At 37.6% G+C, this 17,125-nt stretch overlaps 1 protein-coding gene across 1 annotated transcript in view; it reads right to left on the bottom strand.

Annotated features, from left to right (window-relative positions):
• Positions 1 to 760: 760 nt before the first annotated feature.
• Positions 761 to 17,125, bottom strand: part of LRP1B (LDL receptor related protein 1B) — a 498,089-nt gene continuing 481,724 nt past the window's right edge. Inside the window, exons 88-92 of the mRNA XM_058421333.1 lie at positions 10,990 to 11,066; positions 8,809 to 8,899; positions 6,373 to 6,517; positions 5,224 to 5,322; positions 761 to 2,611 (exon numbers count right to left, since the gene is read on the bottom strand). Of these exons, the coding sequence (XP_058277316.1) occupies positions 2,471 to 2,611; positions 5,224 to 5,322; positions 6,373 to 6,517; positions 8,809 to 8,899; positions 10,990 to 11,066 (553 nt within the window). The 3' untranslated portion in view covers positions 761 to 2,470. The remainder of the gene's footprint in view (positions 2,612 to 5,223; positions 5,323 to 6,372; positions 6,518 to 8,808; positions 8,900 to 10,989; positions 11,067 to 17,125) is intronic.

The raw sequence follows: 17,125 nt of genomic DNA, 5'->3' as shown, positions 1-17,125 counted from the left end.
CATCAAAATTCTGCCGATGTATTTATGGCCTCATTCTGATCTATATCGAATATTTAATAGCTCCACTAACATCAACTATTTACATGGAAATAAATTTATTATTTATAAAGTAAGTAGCTCCCAAGCAAGTGTAAAGTAAATAAAATGCCTCAGTGAAGGGAAAGTGAGACATCACAATAAGCAAAATTCCTCAGGCCTGTGTAAGGATTCAAGTTTTAAAATTCATGTTACTTCTACAGCCACCAGATAAAATTTGGATCTACCGGAGTTTTGAAAATAAGAGATTCCCTGCCAGAAAATGAATGGTAAAGTTTCTGAAATGTTTAACTACTTACATCTCATAACAACAGTAATTGTGGAAAAAAAAAAATTAAAAAAATAAAAATGAGAGCCTACTCCATCTCTGATGATGTCAGCAGAACAAAGGCAGAACCTGTGGAATCGTAGCTGTGTGGTATGAAACTATTTAATACAGTATTTTTATAGAAAAAATAATAGCTTTAAAATTCTATTGACATTAATATACAGCTATACACCTAAGTCATCCAAACACGTGCAGAGCTGCAAAAACATTCAAATAGAATTTGTATAAAAAGCAAAAATTTTCATTATGAAAAGGGATTTAGCAATTTGTACAAAGTAATGTTCTTTCGCTTCAATTTGATCTTTCTTTAGCTTTCATCTTATAAGTTAAATTTAAAAATTAGTCAACACACTGAATTAAGTATGTAGATTTTCATTTAAATAAATCAGTCAACAATTTTTTTATAAAGTATTTAACACTTCATTGTAGAAACATAGGCAAAATGACTATTATAACCAAAATGAAAAATACTGTTCAATTTAAAAAAATGTACTTAAACAAGAACCTGAAAAAGTTTATGATATGCATAACATTGTTCAAGCAAAATTGCACTAGTATTACATAAATCAAGAGTTTTTATAAAGGCCCCAATATGGCAAAGTTTAGAAATAGGTAGTATGCATGCACAATAGTACAACAAAAATCTCTTATAAAACAGCAGTTATTTTTGTAATGCTTGTACAAAGGGAATAAAGAGCAACCACAAACATATTTAATCTGTTAGGTTAATATACTATGATAGCTAAAAGTCAGTCATGTCTAGCAGAGGAAGGAAGAGTCCTCCACAGTATATGTGTGAATACGTCTTTTGTGCCTTTAACGTTATGTATAAAATATTTTGATTCAGTTCAAACCCAAAAGTAATTGTATTCTTTATTTCCATCAAAATTAAAAAAGGTGAGTCGGATTTTGCCTCTTAGCAACAACAGAAAACAGGCCAGGTCAGACCAAGTGCTGGAAACTGATACTGATGCTTTTCACTTTTGATACTTGGACTTTGATATCGAACCCCGAACACTGAACCTTGGGCTTCGCTAAGGTTTCACTAATATGCAGCCCAGTTCCTTCTACCTCCACAATACCACAGTTTACCTTAATTTAAAGAAACTGCTGCGTTTCCAATCCTTTAACGTCACTAAACAGGTGCTAGAGGGGGGTTTTCTTGTCATAGTCAAACCCGAATGCTGTGATCATCTGAGTGTGCTTAAGGTTTGGGGTCTGGCTTTTTCCCTACTGCTCGGTATGTGTTGGGGAGTTATTAATCCATGAGAACTGCGTGTGATTAAGTGAATAAACATGTAAAGCATGTGTAGGCAATGCCCTCTTGTGCTCTAGGGTGGCTACTGTCCTACAGGACTGTTGGAGTTCGAATGCTTTGTCCCACAGCAAGTAAGGTTTCAGCTTCCAAGATATATCGTTACTATGTTCTATAAGGTTTTAATAAATACAAAGCTTGTTTACATGGTATATATGTTTAGTATATCATGTACAGTCACTGAATTTCTGAAACATAATCATTATGTTCATGCAGATCATTAGATGTTTCACTTCTATAGTCTCGTTTGCTTCTTGGCAACCTAAAGCTAAATTAAAAGCAAGTTATGTTTGTTCGTGAAAAGTTATCTAGCTTCATCAGGATCTGAAGAGAAGTTCTAATGGGCACAAAGAAGAGAGTAGACCATTCAATCATTCTTTCACCATTTAAAATAAACAAAATTACACACTGTACTACAGCTTCCAGACTACATAATGAAAAAGTGCAGATACCATCTTCATCGATTAAGTAGAACCAAAAAAGTTCATAGAAAATAGATTGCTCATTTTCACGCTACAAACGAATATGTTGTTTGCCATTTTAACAAATTTAAAGGTGTGTTATTTCAGCAGCATTGTTGTAAATTGTACCGTAGTGCAGTTTCTTCTTCATAAAAATACCTTACAAATGGTCAGTCAAAAGTCATCAGCAAAAGAAAAACCCAGAAAACAATCAACCAAACGAAAAACAGAGGTAATGCTGATGCCAAAACAATTATAATACTGTTGGTACATAGAAAAGTAATCCTTATATTTTATACATTTATACAGAGTATAAAAGGTAACAGCAGATTATGCCACAGTCTCCCTTATCCCAATATCTATTTTCTTTGGAAGAAGTTCTCTTCTTTCATCAACGCTTCCTAAGGAGTTTCGACAGTTTTGTCCATCCACGTATAACTTTGCATATACTGGATTGGCGTAATTTGTTGGCTGCAGAGAAATCAAGCAAACATTGGATCAGTCAGATTGAATCAAAATTAGCGTTTATGGAAATGGAAATGGCTTTGTTAAAGCAAGAACAAGTACACATAAAATACAACGGGACATATTTAATAGATACCTGGACGTCTGCAAACCTGATGATGAGTTAATTATTTAGTTGAAAATTAAATTCACAATGAGACATGCTATTAAAGTAACCAATGACATGACATGCAGCATATTATGATATTAAACCCATAAAAACATTGATGAAAATTAAATGAAAAACCTTGAAAAAAAATGTCTCTGAGGTTGACTTGTCCACCTTATTACACTGGAAGATTTCGGAATAGATATGAAGGAGTTTATAGAGAAGGTGCACTGTGAGACCATGTGACAAGTTTAACAGTAGAAAACTGCAGCCAACAGTTTCCATATATTACCTGTTCTAAGACATCAGCATCCCATCAATAGCTGACCATGTTTTCGAATTCTGTGGCCCAAATACACAACATGATTTGACCAAAAAAATTCAAGACTTTTGTCATGTAAATTAAACTTTAATAATAAACCAGCATAACTGTTAATATATCATAGTAGTTACAAATTGAGAAGCCTTTTCTCAGCAATTTTGGTGGTTTGGACTGTAATGAAAAACATCCGTTGAAACAAGTGGCACTTCAGCATAGGACAAGTCCATTTTCAATGCTGCAAAGCACTTTATTGTGTGAGAAATCCCCTGAGTCTCCACTACCTCCTTCCTACTTTTGTGCCTTTATTGTCTCTGGAAGAACTTTGCTGTCCAGTTAGAGTTCAGCTTTCACTCATGATAACAGCAAAGGGCACCTTGTGGTCAAAATCCTCCTCTTTTTATACCTAATTAATCAGCACTGCTCTGCTTGCACAGATACTGAGTGGAACACAAACAAGCTCTAAGAAAGGGAAATTAATTTGTTTGGCCCAATAAGAAGTGGCTGAACTTTGAACTGGCCAAACCAGAACTGGGTAGGTTTTCCTGACTTGAAAATATCCTCAATACACCCTGGGAAACAAGGAATGAAGGATTCTTAGTTCTTCCTTTCCTTGTTGCTCAACTCTCTTTCTGAGCCCAGGGTTCAGATATTCCTCAGGCTGGACAGCTACAGCGGCTGCTCCGTGAGTTAAAAGCTGCCCATTCCATCTATTACCAATGGCAAAGTGATGGCCTCATGATCCAGACTTTCCTGGAATGGAGGCAGAACAAAGAGAGCCACATTTATTTAATTAAAAACAGAAGGAAAGGAAAGGAAAGGAAAGGAAAGGAAAGGAAAGGAAGGAAGGGAAGGGAAGGGAAGGGAAGGAAGTTAGTACGGAAGTGTAATGGTGTACATTGTAATGTCACTTGCAATGTTCCTTGAGGTTCCTTTCCTTATTCACGTTTCCTTTCCTTGTTCCTTTCCTTTCCGTTTCCTTCCTTTCCTTTCCTCTTTCCCTTTTCCTTTCCTTTCCTTTCCTTTCCTTTCCTGTCCTTTCCTTTCTCCTTTCCGCCTTCCTTGCGTAAGTTCTCTCAGTTCTACCTGCTTGTCCCCGTAGATCTTTATTTTTGTGGTCATGTTTATAATCAGAACTTTAGTTCAATTTCAATTGTCAGGACTTTTTTACTTCATTGACAACTGTTATTAAGGATGATAACCACTACAGAACAGAGACTCCCCACATCTGTGCAGTGCCTTATTGAGTTATTGAAATTATATATAATAGTAGGGTCTGCCTCATGATACCTCTTTGAGTGGTACTGATTGAACAAGGCAGTACAGTGTGGTACAGAAGGAAGCTGGAGTGACCAGAATTGAAGAGAAAAAGTTATAGATGGGTGAATATTCTGGCTTTCATCATCCATGGTTCTGTGCTCCATCAGAAAAAACACACCCCATAAAAATTATTAAACTTCCAAATACAACATATTACAGTCATGCAAGAACGTGAATGGCACAAAAGATGGATATATATCGAGGCACACGAAAATGAATGTGGTACTGATGTCCCTTTTGTATCTTAAATCTTAATGTTTGCAAACCTCATACTAAGTTGTAGTAAAAAATCCAATGTTTTAGAAGGAGCTCTTTTATGATACGAATCCATTGAAATCCGAACAATTAAAATATGCTTTGCAAATATTGAAGGAAATTGTTAATTTTTGTGTGCATCAAACTCCTTTAAAATAAAAACACCTGTTTCCATTACTTGGGACCATCTTTCAGTTTGATAAACTTCACTAAATGCCTGTAATTCCATAAAAATTGCAAATATATCAGGATACAAGGCTGTGAAGGCCACGGTAAACTTATATAATGTTATGGCAAAGCATCTCATTGCTTACTGTTTTTGTATTCCTTTGCAAAGACACATTTGCAGTTTTAGATCATGTTACAATGATGGGTACAGATTAAATTTTGTATGCAAAGAGGCACCCTTTATTTCAGATAGAAAATGCATTATGTACTGTCATTCTTCATTCCATTAAAAGAAGAAAAACAAAATTAAAAACAAACAGAAAATGTCTCTACTCAAAAATGACAGACAAACTATCTTTAGAAAGGGGCTGTGGTGGAATGGAATGGGCTTGGATCATCATTTCTCACCCCTGTTGATAGTGGTCCTTTCAAGTCAGAGTTTAGGTAGATTGATGGAGCTGTGTGGGGAAGCTTGAATGCAGTGGACCCTCCCCCTATGTATCTGGCCTGTATAAACAGAAAATTTCAGTTTCTGTGCTAAGAGAGCATTTTCCATGCGTACTTATCAACACTGTTAAGCAAACAGTGCACCAACTAAAAACATCATTTTAGAGTGATCTACATTTACAAAAAACCTCCTTCCAGGTAATCCTCAGCACAAAAAAAAAACCCTTACATTCAATATGAGAATAAAATTCAGCATTTTACGACCATTTTCCACTAAGGATTAGGGCCAGACTTCACAATAAGCACTGGCTCAGCCACTCTGCCTCCAGTGAGTAACCCCATTTTCAGCTTACCTCCTGCACTGAGCACTTTGCCTGTGTGATTCAGCGATGGCATTCCTAGAGCCATCAGTAATCCCCTCATTGCTTTGTCAGAAATGCCACAGAGTGATGGCTGCCCTTTGGTGTGTGTCTGATTAGGGAGCTCTGGGAGAGATAGCGCGGCATTACCCCGCTCATCCCGTGTCACATCACTCAGGGACTTCAATCACTGCAGCGGTGCTGCAGGACTGACAGCGTCTCTTACAAGGGAATGATAATACTTACTAGCTTTGTGCAAACATTTAATCTATCTGCCCCGTCAGGAATCCCAGCTCCCTGTGCCTCGGGAAAGTTTTCGCATGTGAAGTAAGTTAGTCTCATATGTGTGCATGAGCTCTTTTGTGCTTGAGACAGAGGCTGGCCAATAACGTATTTCCAATTATAAATATTTGCCACTAGGATAAAAGGACGGGTTGTGGTTTGGCAGCTCATAGACACGTCTGCCTTGACAAAAAAAAAAAAACCCAAAAACCCCAATCATTTTTCAGTTGATTTCTAACTCTGTTTTGATAAAATACAGGCACTAGGAAAAATGACCATCAGACAGCATCAGACTACAAAACAGCTGTTAATATATACATGACATTTATTCTAACGAAATCTAACTTGGTTTTATATTCATTAACTAAGTCTAAATGTCATTGTTCTACATTTCTATTTGCTACATTTAAAGACAAAACCTTTGCAAGTCATAAAATGGCTTTGCCAATAGAAAGAGAAAAGAATTTACCTTTTCTGCATTTAGAGTAAAATCTGAGGCTAAAAGACCACCTTCACTGTGGTCATGGCCCACCTCATACATGTTATATGATGGATTGCCAATTTCTACATTTATTCCTCCATTTATCATGGGTTGTCTTCTGATAGTTTTTGTCCTGTAATGCATAAACATACAAAAAAAAGAGACAAGATAGTGAACTTTCAAGCAAGTCATTGGGTATTTTGTTTCTCTTTAATCTCTAAGGTCAACAGGATGAAAAAGCGTTTCCTGCAGAGGCAATCATAAAATCCTTCCATTTTCCAGGCAAAGTAGCAATCTGAGTCTACATATAGATCTCACAGAAGCTGGAAGCAGGATTTTATTGTTTTTCTCAGTTTTCTCAGCAGTGGTATGAAGCCATACAAAGTGCTAACTCGCTGTCTACAACCCTGACTTCCTCCAGTTATTTCCAGATTTCCCTGACTTCCAAGGAAAGCCTTGCAAAGTCATTGCAGATTCCTTGCAGGAATGAAGACAGAGAGAACATGAGTCACATCCCCATGCTCATTCATTTCACTTCTGTTCCAAACCAGTTGCCCAAAGTCAGCTGTAAACTGAGGGCAAGCAAATGGTTTCATCAGGATGCATTAAAAATGTATGAACTTCTCATTGTTCCAGTTTGTATTCCCTGCCAGTGGTGATTGGAATGCTGAAGTTCAACTTGAATTTTCTTTCAAGCTTTAATAAAAGGCAGAATCTTATTTTTAACCTTGAATTAGGTATCAGTAAAGATAAGTGGTTGAGTTGAATTGTTTCTGTTGCTGAATTCATTTCTTTTAGCTAAGGAGGTGATTTCAGGCCCAAGCAATTGAAATAACCTCAAGAGGGTAATTTTTCCCCAATGCAATATGTTCTCTAGAATTACAAGGGAATAATAGGGAGGTCACAGTCAGGATGATAACAGTCGAGTCCTCTTGTTGGCAGAGTAAGATGAAGTCTGTGTCTGAAATCCAATATACTAAATGATCTGTATTTTTCAGAAATGTCATTGAAAAAAGATTTCCTAAAATAGGCACTTAACAGTAGCATGCTAGTGTTGACCAGCTACACCTAGTTTAATACTTGACAGGCTTCTCTGAAGTGATAAAATAACTCTGAAATACATTTTCAAATATAATGTTAAGAAGAAAGCCCTTTATTGAGGCTAGTTCTGTTTCTTTACTGAAAAATCTATTATTTACCAAGTGATTCTCAGCAACCTAAATAATTTACAGAGCAGCAACTGGTTTCAGGATTTGGCTATCAGTAAACTTGGTGCTTTAGGTGCAGCAGCACATAATGACATCCCCAGAGTCTGGCAGGGTCAGCATTACTAACAGAATGGTCAGCAAATGTATTTATCTTATTGGCTTTACAAAAAGGTTTTAAAAATTGATGCTCACTAGCTTACACCAGAGTTTGCAGGGGGGAGAGAGAGAGGCTGCATGTGATGCCAGATCATAGTAACTGAAAAGACTCTTTTAGCCTGGAGCACTGAAATTGTCTCGTAAACGGCCACGTTTGCAGAAACAGCAGGTTCATCACTTATCAGGACTTAAAGGACTTAACAAAGAGACATGATCTTGGTTTCAGATGTGGGGTAAGAAGCCCCAGGAGGAAGGAACACAGCTGCTCAAGGCCAGCAAGCAGGACAGCTAGGGGCCTGAAGTAAATGATTTGCTCTCGGATTCCCACTCCACCTTCCCTAGTGGGCCATGTCCTTATTACCAGAAACTTCCCTTGCTAAATCTGCATCACCATCAACATGATGTTCCCTGAACATGGGCAGGGTAGCAGCTCTCTCAGGTGCCTCATCAAGCAGAAGCACTCCTGCCTCCCCTGGCCACCAAACATGGCCTTGGAAGGAATGCCCAAAGTCAAAAAGTCAAACACAAGTCCTCAAGCTCATTATCAGCTCCAAGGCAGCTAAATTCAAGAGAACAACATATTCCCTGCTCAGTGCTGGAATTTGGCTTTCTGTGCAAGATACTAAAGGACCGCAGTAATGAGGAAAAAGTTTGGGACTCTACAGTAAATATTTTGAGTCCTGTTTACATCTTCAGTATAACTCAAAGATGTAAACAAGACTCAAAACGTGAGTATGTGGCTTCAATGAAATACCTTAATTCTGTTAAGTTCTCTAAGTCTCTGGATAAAGTTATTAACACTCATACAGCCTTGTCAGGATTGAGCAAAGGGGGTAAGAACTGCAACGTTTTTATCTACTGCATGAGGAACCCAAGTACCAATAACAGACGCGGTTTTTCCAGCAAGATTCAAACTGTAACTGATTTGCTGCCTCCAGAAACAAGCCTTGGGTCATTTGTTGTGTTTTTGTTCCTCACAGAAAGTGATTTTTTTGTATATCAGAAAGATGCAAATACTTTAATTTTTTTAAACTTTGTAAATCATTATAAAATTGCTTACCTTCGTTTCCTTTTGCAAAGAAATAGTCCAATTACAAGAGTAGTGATCAAAGTCACCAGTAAAACAAGAGGAACAATGATTGCTATGCTTCCTAAAACAGAAGGAAATATCATTGAATAATCATGGCTTCACGGCTGTAAAACAATTTAATTAAAAGAGAATAATTTCCCACACCAACAATGCAATTTCACGTGTTGAGCTTCACTCATCGGTTTGAGATTTTAATGCTGATCAAAAAAAACCCCCAACTTTGTTACAGATAATAGCGTACACACAAGTACTTTCACAAATCAGGAGTTTCCTTTTTTTGGATACCAATATACTTTGGACTAATTCTCTGCCCTCGTTTGCAGCAAAAGTCCATGAAAGTCTGGAATTGCTGAACAATTTGGACTGGAGTGGCACGGCCACTGACTGCCACCAGCATCTTCAGCAGTTTAGGTTACACAATCAGGAATTTAAAATTTCCAGTAGGCTTGGCTCTGGTAGAAGAATTAATTAGTATTTATAGATACCTACTGTCTTTATTTGTGGGCAAATAAAAAACAGTGAGCAATCTTCATTTGTAGACGGTTGGTGCATTCCTGCGTTTTGCTGCATTTTACTGCATTGTACTTGAGAGCCAACAATTTTGTTATGTTGATATGGGCAGTCACAAAGACTACAATAATGCTTAATGCAGCAGAAAAACAGTGCACAGATCAGACTGCAGTGTTAAAAGAAAAGAGGGAACAGGGAAGAACAAAATGGGATTCACATTATTTTGGCAGATAATTTTACTGAAATGTGGCTATCTGCAAAAATAAGGCCAGCAACTATATCCTTATTTCTGAGCCTTACTTTAAGTACCTGCTCGTAAAGAAATACATGCACCAAATAATTTTATGTTATAAATACAAGACTTATAAAAGCAGGAATCCAGCATAAAGCCGGTGTGGAGTGGCTGTGTATTTTCTGTAATATCACAGTCCTTAACAGGTGGAAAACAAAAATATTGCTGCTTGTTTTACTGGCAACATCTATTGATTTATTAAAAAAAAAAAAAAAAAAAAAGAGCTGCTGGCAGTGTCTGCTCTACATTAAACACAGTCCAAATAAAGAATTGAAAAATGCTTTAAATTCTGCCTGAAGGCTTTCTGCCTGAAAGGCAAGTCAGGTTATCAGACACAAAATGAAAGCACTGAGTAAAAACTTGAAGAATCCCGAATTCACTTCAACTTACGAAGACTCAGCATGTAAATGATATTAGAACAAGGCTCTTTTAAGAAAACATTTGACAAATAACTGCATTAAGTTCTACTTAGGTGCCCCAAAAGGAAAAAAAGGTTAATTTTGTCTTGGCATATAAACATTCAGGGAAAATCCCCTGAAAAACATCCCACAAGGCATGAGTTGCCATTTGGTGGCCATGGTGCAGCCTGGGGTCTAGGAGAAGCCCATTCCCCACACTGCAGCTGTTCTACCCTCCCAGTGAAGCAGTGATCCATGTTTTGCCTGCTTTTTTTGCCTACTTCCAGCTCGTGAGTGTTCTGGCAGGTTCCATCCAAGCCCCAAGCTGACCTGAATAGAGGGCAGCTCACTGTGCTGCTCCAGCTGGGCTAAATGTGACCAAGGCAGGTACAGCAGGGCACCAGCAGCAAACTCAGCACTCTGCAGGGAACCTTGTCCAGTTTCAGCTGCCAAGAGTGCAGCAGTGCCATCCTTTCATGCTTACAGACGTGTTTAAACAAATTCAGCAGGAGCTATTCTTACTTTCGGGATGATTTTCACAGTAGGTAAAATTCACGCCCTCTGCAGACGGCCAATACAAAAGTTATGCACTACTTACAGCTCTATCTTTGATGATTTCAGTAGGATTTAAATGGTCAGAGGTCTCCCACTAGATCCCTGCACAGGGCTGATATGGCCAAATGCTTGTCACTTGGTATGATTTTCTTAAGAAAAGTGCAGCTGGCCCTTGGGGCAGGGAGTGTAAAGCCTAAGAACTGCACCCAAGCCACCTCGTGCAACACCAAACAGCAATCAAAAAGTGAAAAGTATCTACATTTTGGTTTTTTTTTTTTTTAAGAAAAAAATACAAGTAACCAGCATTTTTCATGACACAAACTCACATCTTAAAATAGCACAAGGCTTCAAGTGAGCCAAATTTGACAAGTGACAGCAGACATTGGAAGTACTTACTGGTGCTGATGTTGTCAGACTTGCTGCTTTTGGGAGCTGGCCTCTCACACTGTGTGCCTGACCAGTTGGCTGAACATCTGAAAGGATCCAATTAGGACGGGAAAGTTAATAAATGTCAGCTATTAACACAGTAACCCATGAAAGAGACCACCAGCATCTTCTCAAGAGCTACACCAATGACAGCAGTGCTTCCACAAAACCAACAAGAAGCCTCATGGAAGGGTCAGCAGGACTCTGCCAACACTGACAACGCTCAGAGTAGGGACTTACTTAGTTTAAACCTACACCTTTGTGCATTTGATTCCTGTTATTATCTCTGCAACCTTAATTCCAGAGTTCCTTTCTAATTTATCAAAAAATAGAACAAGTTTAATCAAAGGTATATTAGCATCTTAACTTTTTAAATGTTGAACTTTATAACCAGGTATTTATTTGCAGAAATACATCCACATCTGTGTGTGTGTAAGCAGGCATGAGAGTCAAAGAATAAGAGTGGTCCTAAAGGGACAGGAGAATCTCCTGTCCTTTAGAAAGCCCTTAATATTGTTTATATTCAGAATACGTGTTCCAGGAGCCAGGTGCCTGGATTATGCACAGATATCCTGCTATAATTTCCTTGTGCGAATATCAGTATGCAAATATTCCCTCAATTGGGATTCGGAACACTCTCCATGCGCACAAGGAAACACAAGGAGTCCATGGAAGCAGACTCAGCAAATCCATCAAAAACGGAAACCAACACCTGAATGAAATTCAATTGCTTATTCAACCTGCTGTAAATATGATCAAGTTTACTACAGACCCTCAAACTCTCCTTGTGGAAACAGCAGGAAGTAGTCACTTTTCATCTGTCTCTGTTGTATATTGTGCAATGAATCATGGGGTTTTTTTTTCAAGTATTTTTGAATTATTTATGAATTTCAACATGAGTTATCTTTAGGGAGGTGCAATAGAGCGTTACCCTCATACAGTTCCAAGAACTGCTGCTATCTGATGCCTTCCTAAGGATTTAATAGATTGCAAGGCTTAGAGGTGGTTATGCTTAACAACTGATATTGTTCAAAAAAAAAAAAAAAAAAGGAGTTTTGGAAAGATATCAGATATTCTAGACAAAAACAATGCCATTCTCAGAGAAGAGCCCTGTGCAGCTTTGCTCTCTCTTTTCCTTTGCAGACACTTTTGGGCTCTCTTTTGTCTTTGCAGATCACTGCAGAAGACTGGCTCCTTTCTCTCCTTCCTCCTAAGCCTATTCCAGCACAGCCTGACATTCAGATAAATCTTTTCACTGGCTTTCATGTTAAGCTTGACCTTCTTTTGGGAAGTAAATTTAATTTTTTGGTGGGATACACTGTGAAAGTGCTAAAGCTCTACAGAGGGAAGGCATGGAGAGTCTGTAGAAGCATTATTGATTTTTTGATACATATTGATTTTTAGTTGATTCATAAATTGTCGCACACTGGCTAAATTGCATTATAATTTAGAAGTTCTTCATGTTTATTGAAGTAATTTTTTTTTTACTTAAATAAATATGGTAAATACACACTTAGGTTTCCTCACTGCAAAGAACCCCCAGTTTCTAATTACACACATGCTTCACAATGATATATTTTACAGCTGAACCCAACTGACTTTTCCACCTGCTTGCCATCACCTCAGCACACTGTAAGTCACAGGGAACACAACTTTAATCTTTTAAAAGATGCATCTGTTTCTTTTTCTTTCCAGATCTCTTTTTAGCAATTATGTAAGATAGAAATGCTTGCACTGACAGCTTACCTTACTAAGATACTTTTCAAGGAACTTGCTTTTTTAAAAAAATAAATTTTTCAACATTTTCAACGGCTGCAAAATAAGTGTCTCCATTCTTGTAGAGAAACACTATATATATCTTTATACTTTGAATATTCTACTCAGCTCCAAACTGTTGGCATGTGACAGACATGAAAAAAAGTCTTTATATTTCTCACTGTTTTGCATCATTACTGCTCAGGATTCAGCTCATGTAATTAAAACTTGTGATGACGGGCAATTTGCATTTAATACTACAATATTGAAGGGGGAAAATTATTTTAGAGTTAGACAACTTTGCAACTGAATTCTTATATTAAATCTTTCAAATGCTTCCACTGTATGTAAAATCATTACGATAAGTCTGTCGTTAAAACAGTGTAGAGAATTTAAGACAATGAGACCAGCAAAAGGATCACCATGAAGCACTCAAGTACAAGCTCATGAGAAAATTGTATCATGTACAATTACATTCTTCAAAACCTAATAGCAGAAATGCTATCAAAACATCTGGTGAAGAAAAAAAACCATCCTACAGCTAGATATGCAGTAAACAGAGGAAAGAAAATTAAGGCAAAAACTGTTAAAAGTTCTTTACCTATCTTCTCACTCTAATTGCAAAAATCAGCAATATTGAGACATCTGAGGTATTTGATAGAAGTCTCATAAAAACATTGTTAGCTGCCACTACATTTTAATCTTTTTCCAATGCTTGCTTTCTCTGATAAACTTTAAGGAGACTGAAGCTGGAAGGATGGCAGTCATTTCCTTCTGCATTTTGAGGTGAAATGAACACCCTTTGATGGCCCAGCAAGGTACTAAAGGCTTGTCTTGGGCACACAGAAGAGAAAAGGAGTAAGTCCTGCAGAAAGGCTTGTTTTCTGCGAGGGAATTTGACCCAGAAAATCAGCCATGAGCAGGCACATGGATAATGATGGGGTTGGGACGTGGACAACTCTTTGTGCAGGAACATGGGAAATGAGCAGATCTTAACCAGTTTTAATTGTCTGCAGAGAGAAATTGTTCTTAATGACAGCATTTTCTGGTGTCAGGTCATTTAAATTCAGGCTGCTCAGCTCCTAGCATGGGAATTGACTCCTGGTTCAGTTTGATGCACAGGAGTTTGTCCTTTTCTGAACTCCTTGGTACCAGGGGCTGTATGGTCAGACAGGACATTTGCAGTACGAGCAAACAAAACAGCATTAACGAAGTAGAACCACATAAATCCACTTTGTTTCATCAAAGACGTTCACATCAGCACAAACTCGGGAGAAAGAACCGTGAAAAAGCCTAATTTGAGTCACTCCCAGACAAATACAGATGGAAACAGATGGGGAAGCTGACAGTGAGGGACAGGCTGGAGTCAGCTGTGGGGTGCAAGGTGCTGCAGAGAACATCTCAGGTGCAAATCTCCAGCTCCCAGCAGAACCAGAGAAAGATCAAAGAGCAGCAGTACCACAGGGGATGCCAATATGAAAACTGAGAGCTAATGTGATAAATAAAGGTTGCACAGGTTCTGCTGCCAAGGTCATTAATAAAACTGCTACAGCTCTCTCTGTTACAATTTATTTTTACATTTCTAAAGAGATGAGCGTTTGGGAAGTGCCTTCTGAGGTACAGAATGCCTGTGCCATTGGAATCATCTCTTTGGAGAAAATAGATTGCAAAGAGAGACATTTAAAAAACCCTTTTCAGTTGAGATTCTGAAGGTATTGCACCTGGAGTGAGGGATGTTTAGAATGAAGATATTTACATTTCCAAGACTGATCACGCTGTTGTGACAGTCTATTCATGACAGTCTCTCTATATCTGTATTACCCTTTCAGGTCAGTGTGATCAAACATCCTAAACCCCATTATAAAGGTACTTGACCATTTGACTATGAAATGACTGAATAAATAGGAAAACATAGTAAAAAAAGAGCTAATTTTGTGCAATTTTTTAAAAAAATTTTAAAAATGTTGTTTCTCTTTTTTTCTCCCTCTTTATGCCACAGGCATTGTCATAAAAACAAAATACAGAAGGCATAAAGTGCAGTTAAAAGTGCTGTTGTAGACAACTGTTTTCCAGCTCAATATACCAGTGCAGATCCAAAAATGACAGCAGCATGGGAAGATTAGTCTAGAAGTGTAAGAGAATCTGTGGAACAGTCCTTACAAAACAGAGGTGGAAGGGGAACTGAAAATGTTTCTTAGCTATAAATGAGATTTCTTCATTATACAAAGTAATTTTCTAACTTTGATTTTCCTTTTGGTCATGACATAGCAATACACACTAAAACATCCTAATGAAAGGATCTAGCCTCACTATTTTAAGAACACTTAACACTAAAATTTCACTGGAACTTGTCTTATCATTAATATTAAAACTGTTTGTAAGACAAGAGAACACCTGGATTACAGTTATTTACTATCTACATTAAATTGCATTGAAAGAGAGAAATCCACATTCCCCTTTTACCCAAAACTGTAGGATACAGAGAACGACAAAAGCCTTGTGCTAAACCAAATCATTAAACCATTCCTTATAATAAATTTAGGAATACTTCTGCAGATACGCTTTGTTCATACAGGGAGCTGATATAACAGAGTTAAACCCACTGATAAACCCTCCAAAGTAAAGCACTTCCATAACAAAGACCAAAAATCCCATCCAGGGACTGATCAATAATTGCACATTCCATAGCTTCCCCCTCTATTGTAGGGTTTCATTATTTTCAAGTCATAACTTTTCCATAATCATTTTATACATGAACAAAACACATTTTAGTAGTTTTGTATATATTGATCATCCCTCAACATCATAAAAGGAAAAGAATGTGGAAGCTGAGGGATAGAAAATTTATACTTGTTACCTGAAAATACAAATTACCCTGCAATCAAATACATTCAGAATGAAATAATTACATCATTCAAAAGCAGGCAAAACAATAAAAAATTGCTTTTCAGGAACACCAAAAACCCCCCTGAAATTTACTCACAATATAAATTTAAAAAAAAAAAAAAAAAAAAAAAAAAAAAAAGAAAAAAAAAAAAAAAAGTGACTTCAAAAATGAATTTTAATTTGGGCATGAGATTTCTAGGCACAAATTGTTATTCCCAGTTGCTGCATGATGTTCACTGTAAAGGAACAACTTCCAAGTGCAACTCAGCCTCATTCACCTCAAGGTAAGAAAAAGAAGAGACTGAGAGTCATTAACTACCATACAATTAGCAATATGTGTACAGTACAGAGGCCATACAAGTACTAAAAATAGTAACAGAAAATCAAAAAAGCATGTCCAGGTGACTACTACTGTAGCTGTAATTACACTGAGCAATAAAACAAAAGGAAAAGAGATTGAAATGGTAAAACTCAAGAGGAATGAGAAAAGACTGGGTAAGTAGGTAGGTAAAAACCCAAGCGTGTATTATTTCCCAAGCAGCGATATACAGCAGCAAACACCATGCAAGTTTCATCTGAACAATTTTAAACTCATGCACAAAGGATATCTGCATTACAGCCTAGTTAGTAAATGCTCCATGAAAAATATACATATTCCTCTTTTCCAAGATATGAAAATTTCCTCCTCTGACAACCACTCTTCAAACAACTGTTTGCATTTGGTTCTTGAACTGATACTAGTTCGTGGTACAAAGTGGATAAAAGATCTTTTATCACACAAAGGTATAACCTGTGGATTATATTCAATTTCAAGATATTTATAACAAAGGTATTTTTAGTTGAAAAAGAAAGCCCTCAAAGGACTGGCAGAATGCTGTGAAATTCCTGGTGTAATGCGATTGGGGAGCTCATTAAATATACCCCAGGAAATCCTATGGAAAACATTTATTGCAGGGTACTTGATAAAATTCCCTGGTTTGTGCTGCCTCTCAGGGTTACCAGGGCCTTCTCTGAGGCTTTTCAATCCTGTTCTACACCACAGTGGCTTTTTCAGAAAATGCCAATCAGGGCACTGCATGCTATGGTCCCTTTCTTGTCCACCAACTGGACCATGGATGTCCCTGAACCTTTTCTTGAGCAGAAGCTTGCGGTAGTGATGAGTTTATTTATTATAAACCCGCATGGAAATGCAGCTCTTGTGCCAGCCGCACGTGCACTTACATAAAAAACTGGTCATATTCAAAGATTCTTCCACAGGAACGGAATGCCAGGAGGAAGGTACAGCGCCATAGGCACTTGAGCTGCAGGGCAGCTCCTCCAAAAAGAGGAATGCACTCTTTTATTCCTGAATTCTGTGACCCAAACAACACACAGGTGCTCAACCCCATAAACTCTCCTCACACTCTGTCTCTTTCCAGCCTAATGGATACAAAGAACAACTTGGAAACCCCGGACCAGCTTTCCC

The sequence above is a fragment of the Hirundo rustica genome, chromosome 7 (genome assembly GCF_015227805.2).
Source record: "Hirundo rustica isolate bHirRus1 chromosome 7, bHirRus1.pri.v3, whole genome shotgun sequence".
Taxonomy (NCBI): domain Eukaryota; kingdom Metazoa; phylum Chordata; class Aves; order Passeriformes; family Hirundinidae; genus Hirundo; species Hirundo rustica.
Note: the sequence above shows the minus strand (reverse complement) of the source record. Positions and strands in the feature narration are given on the sequence as shown.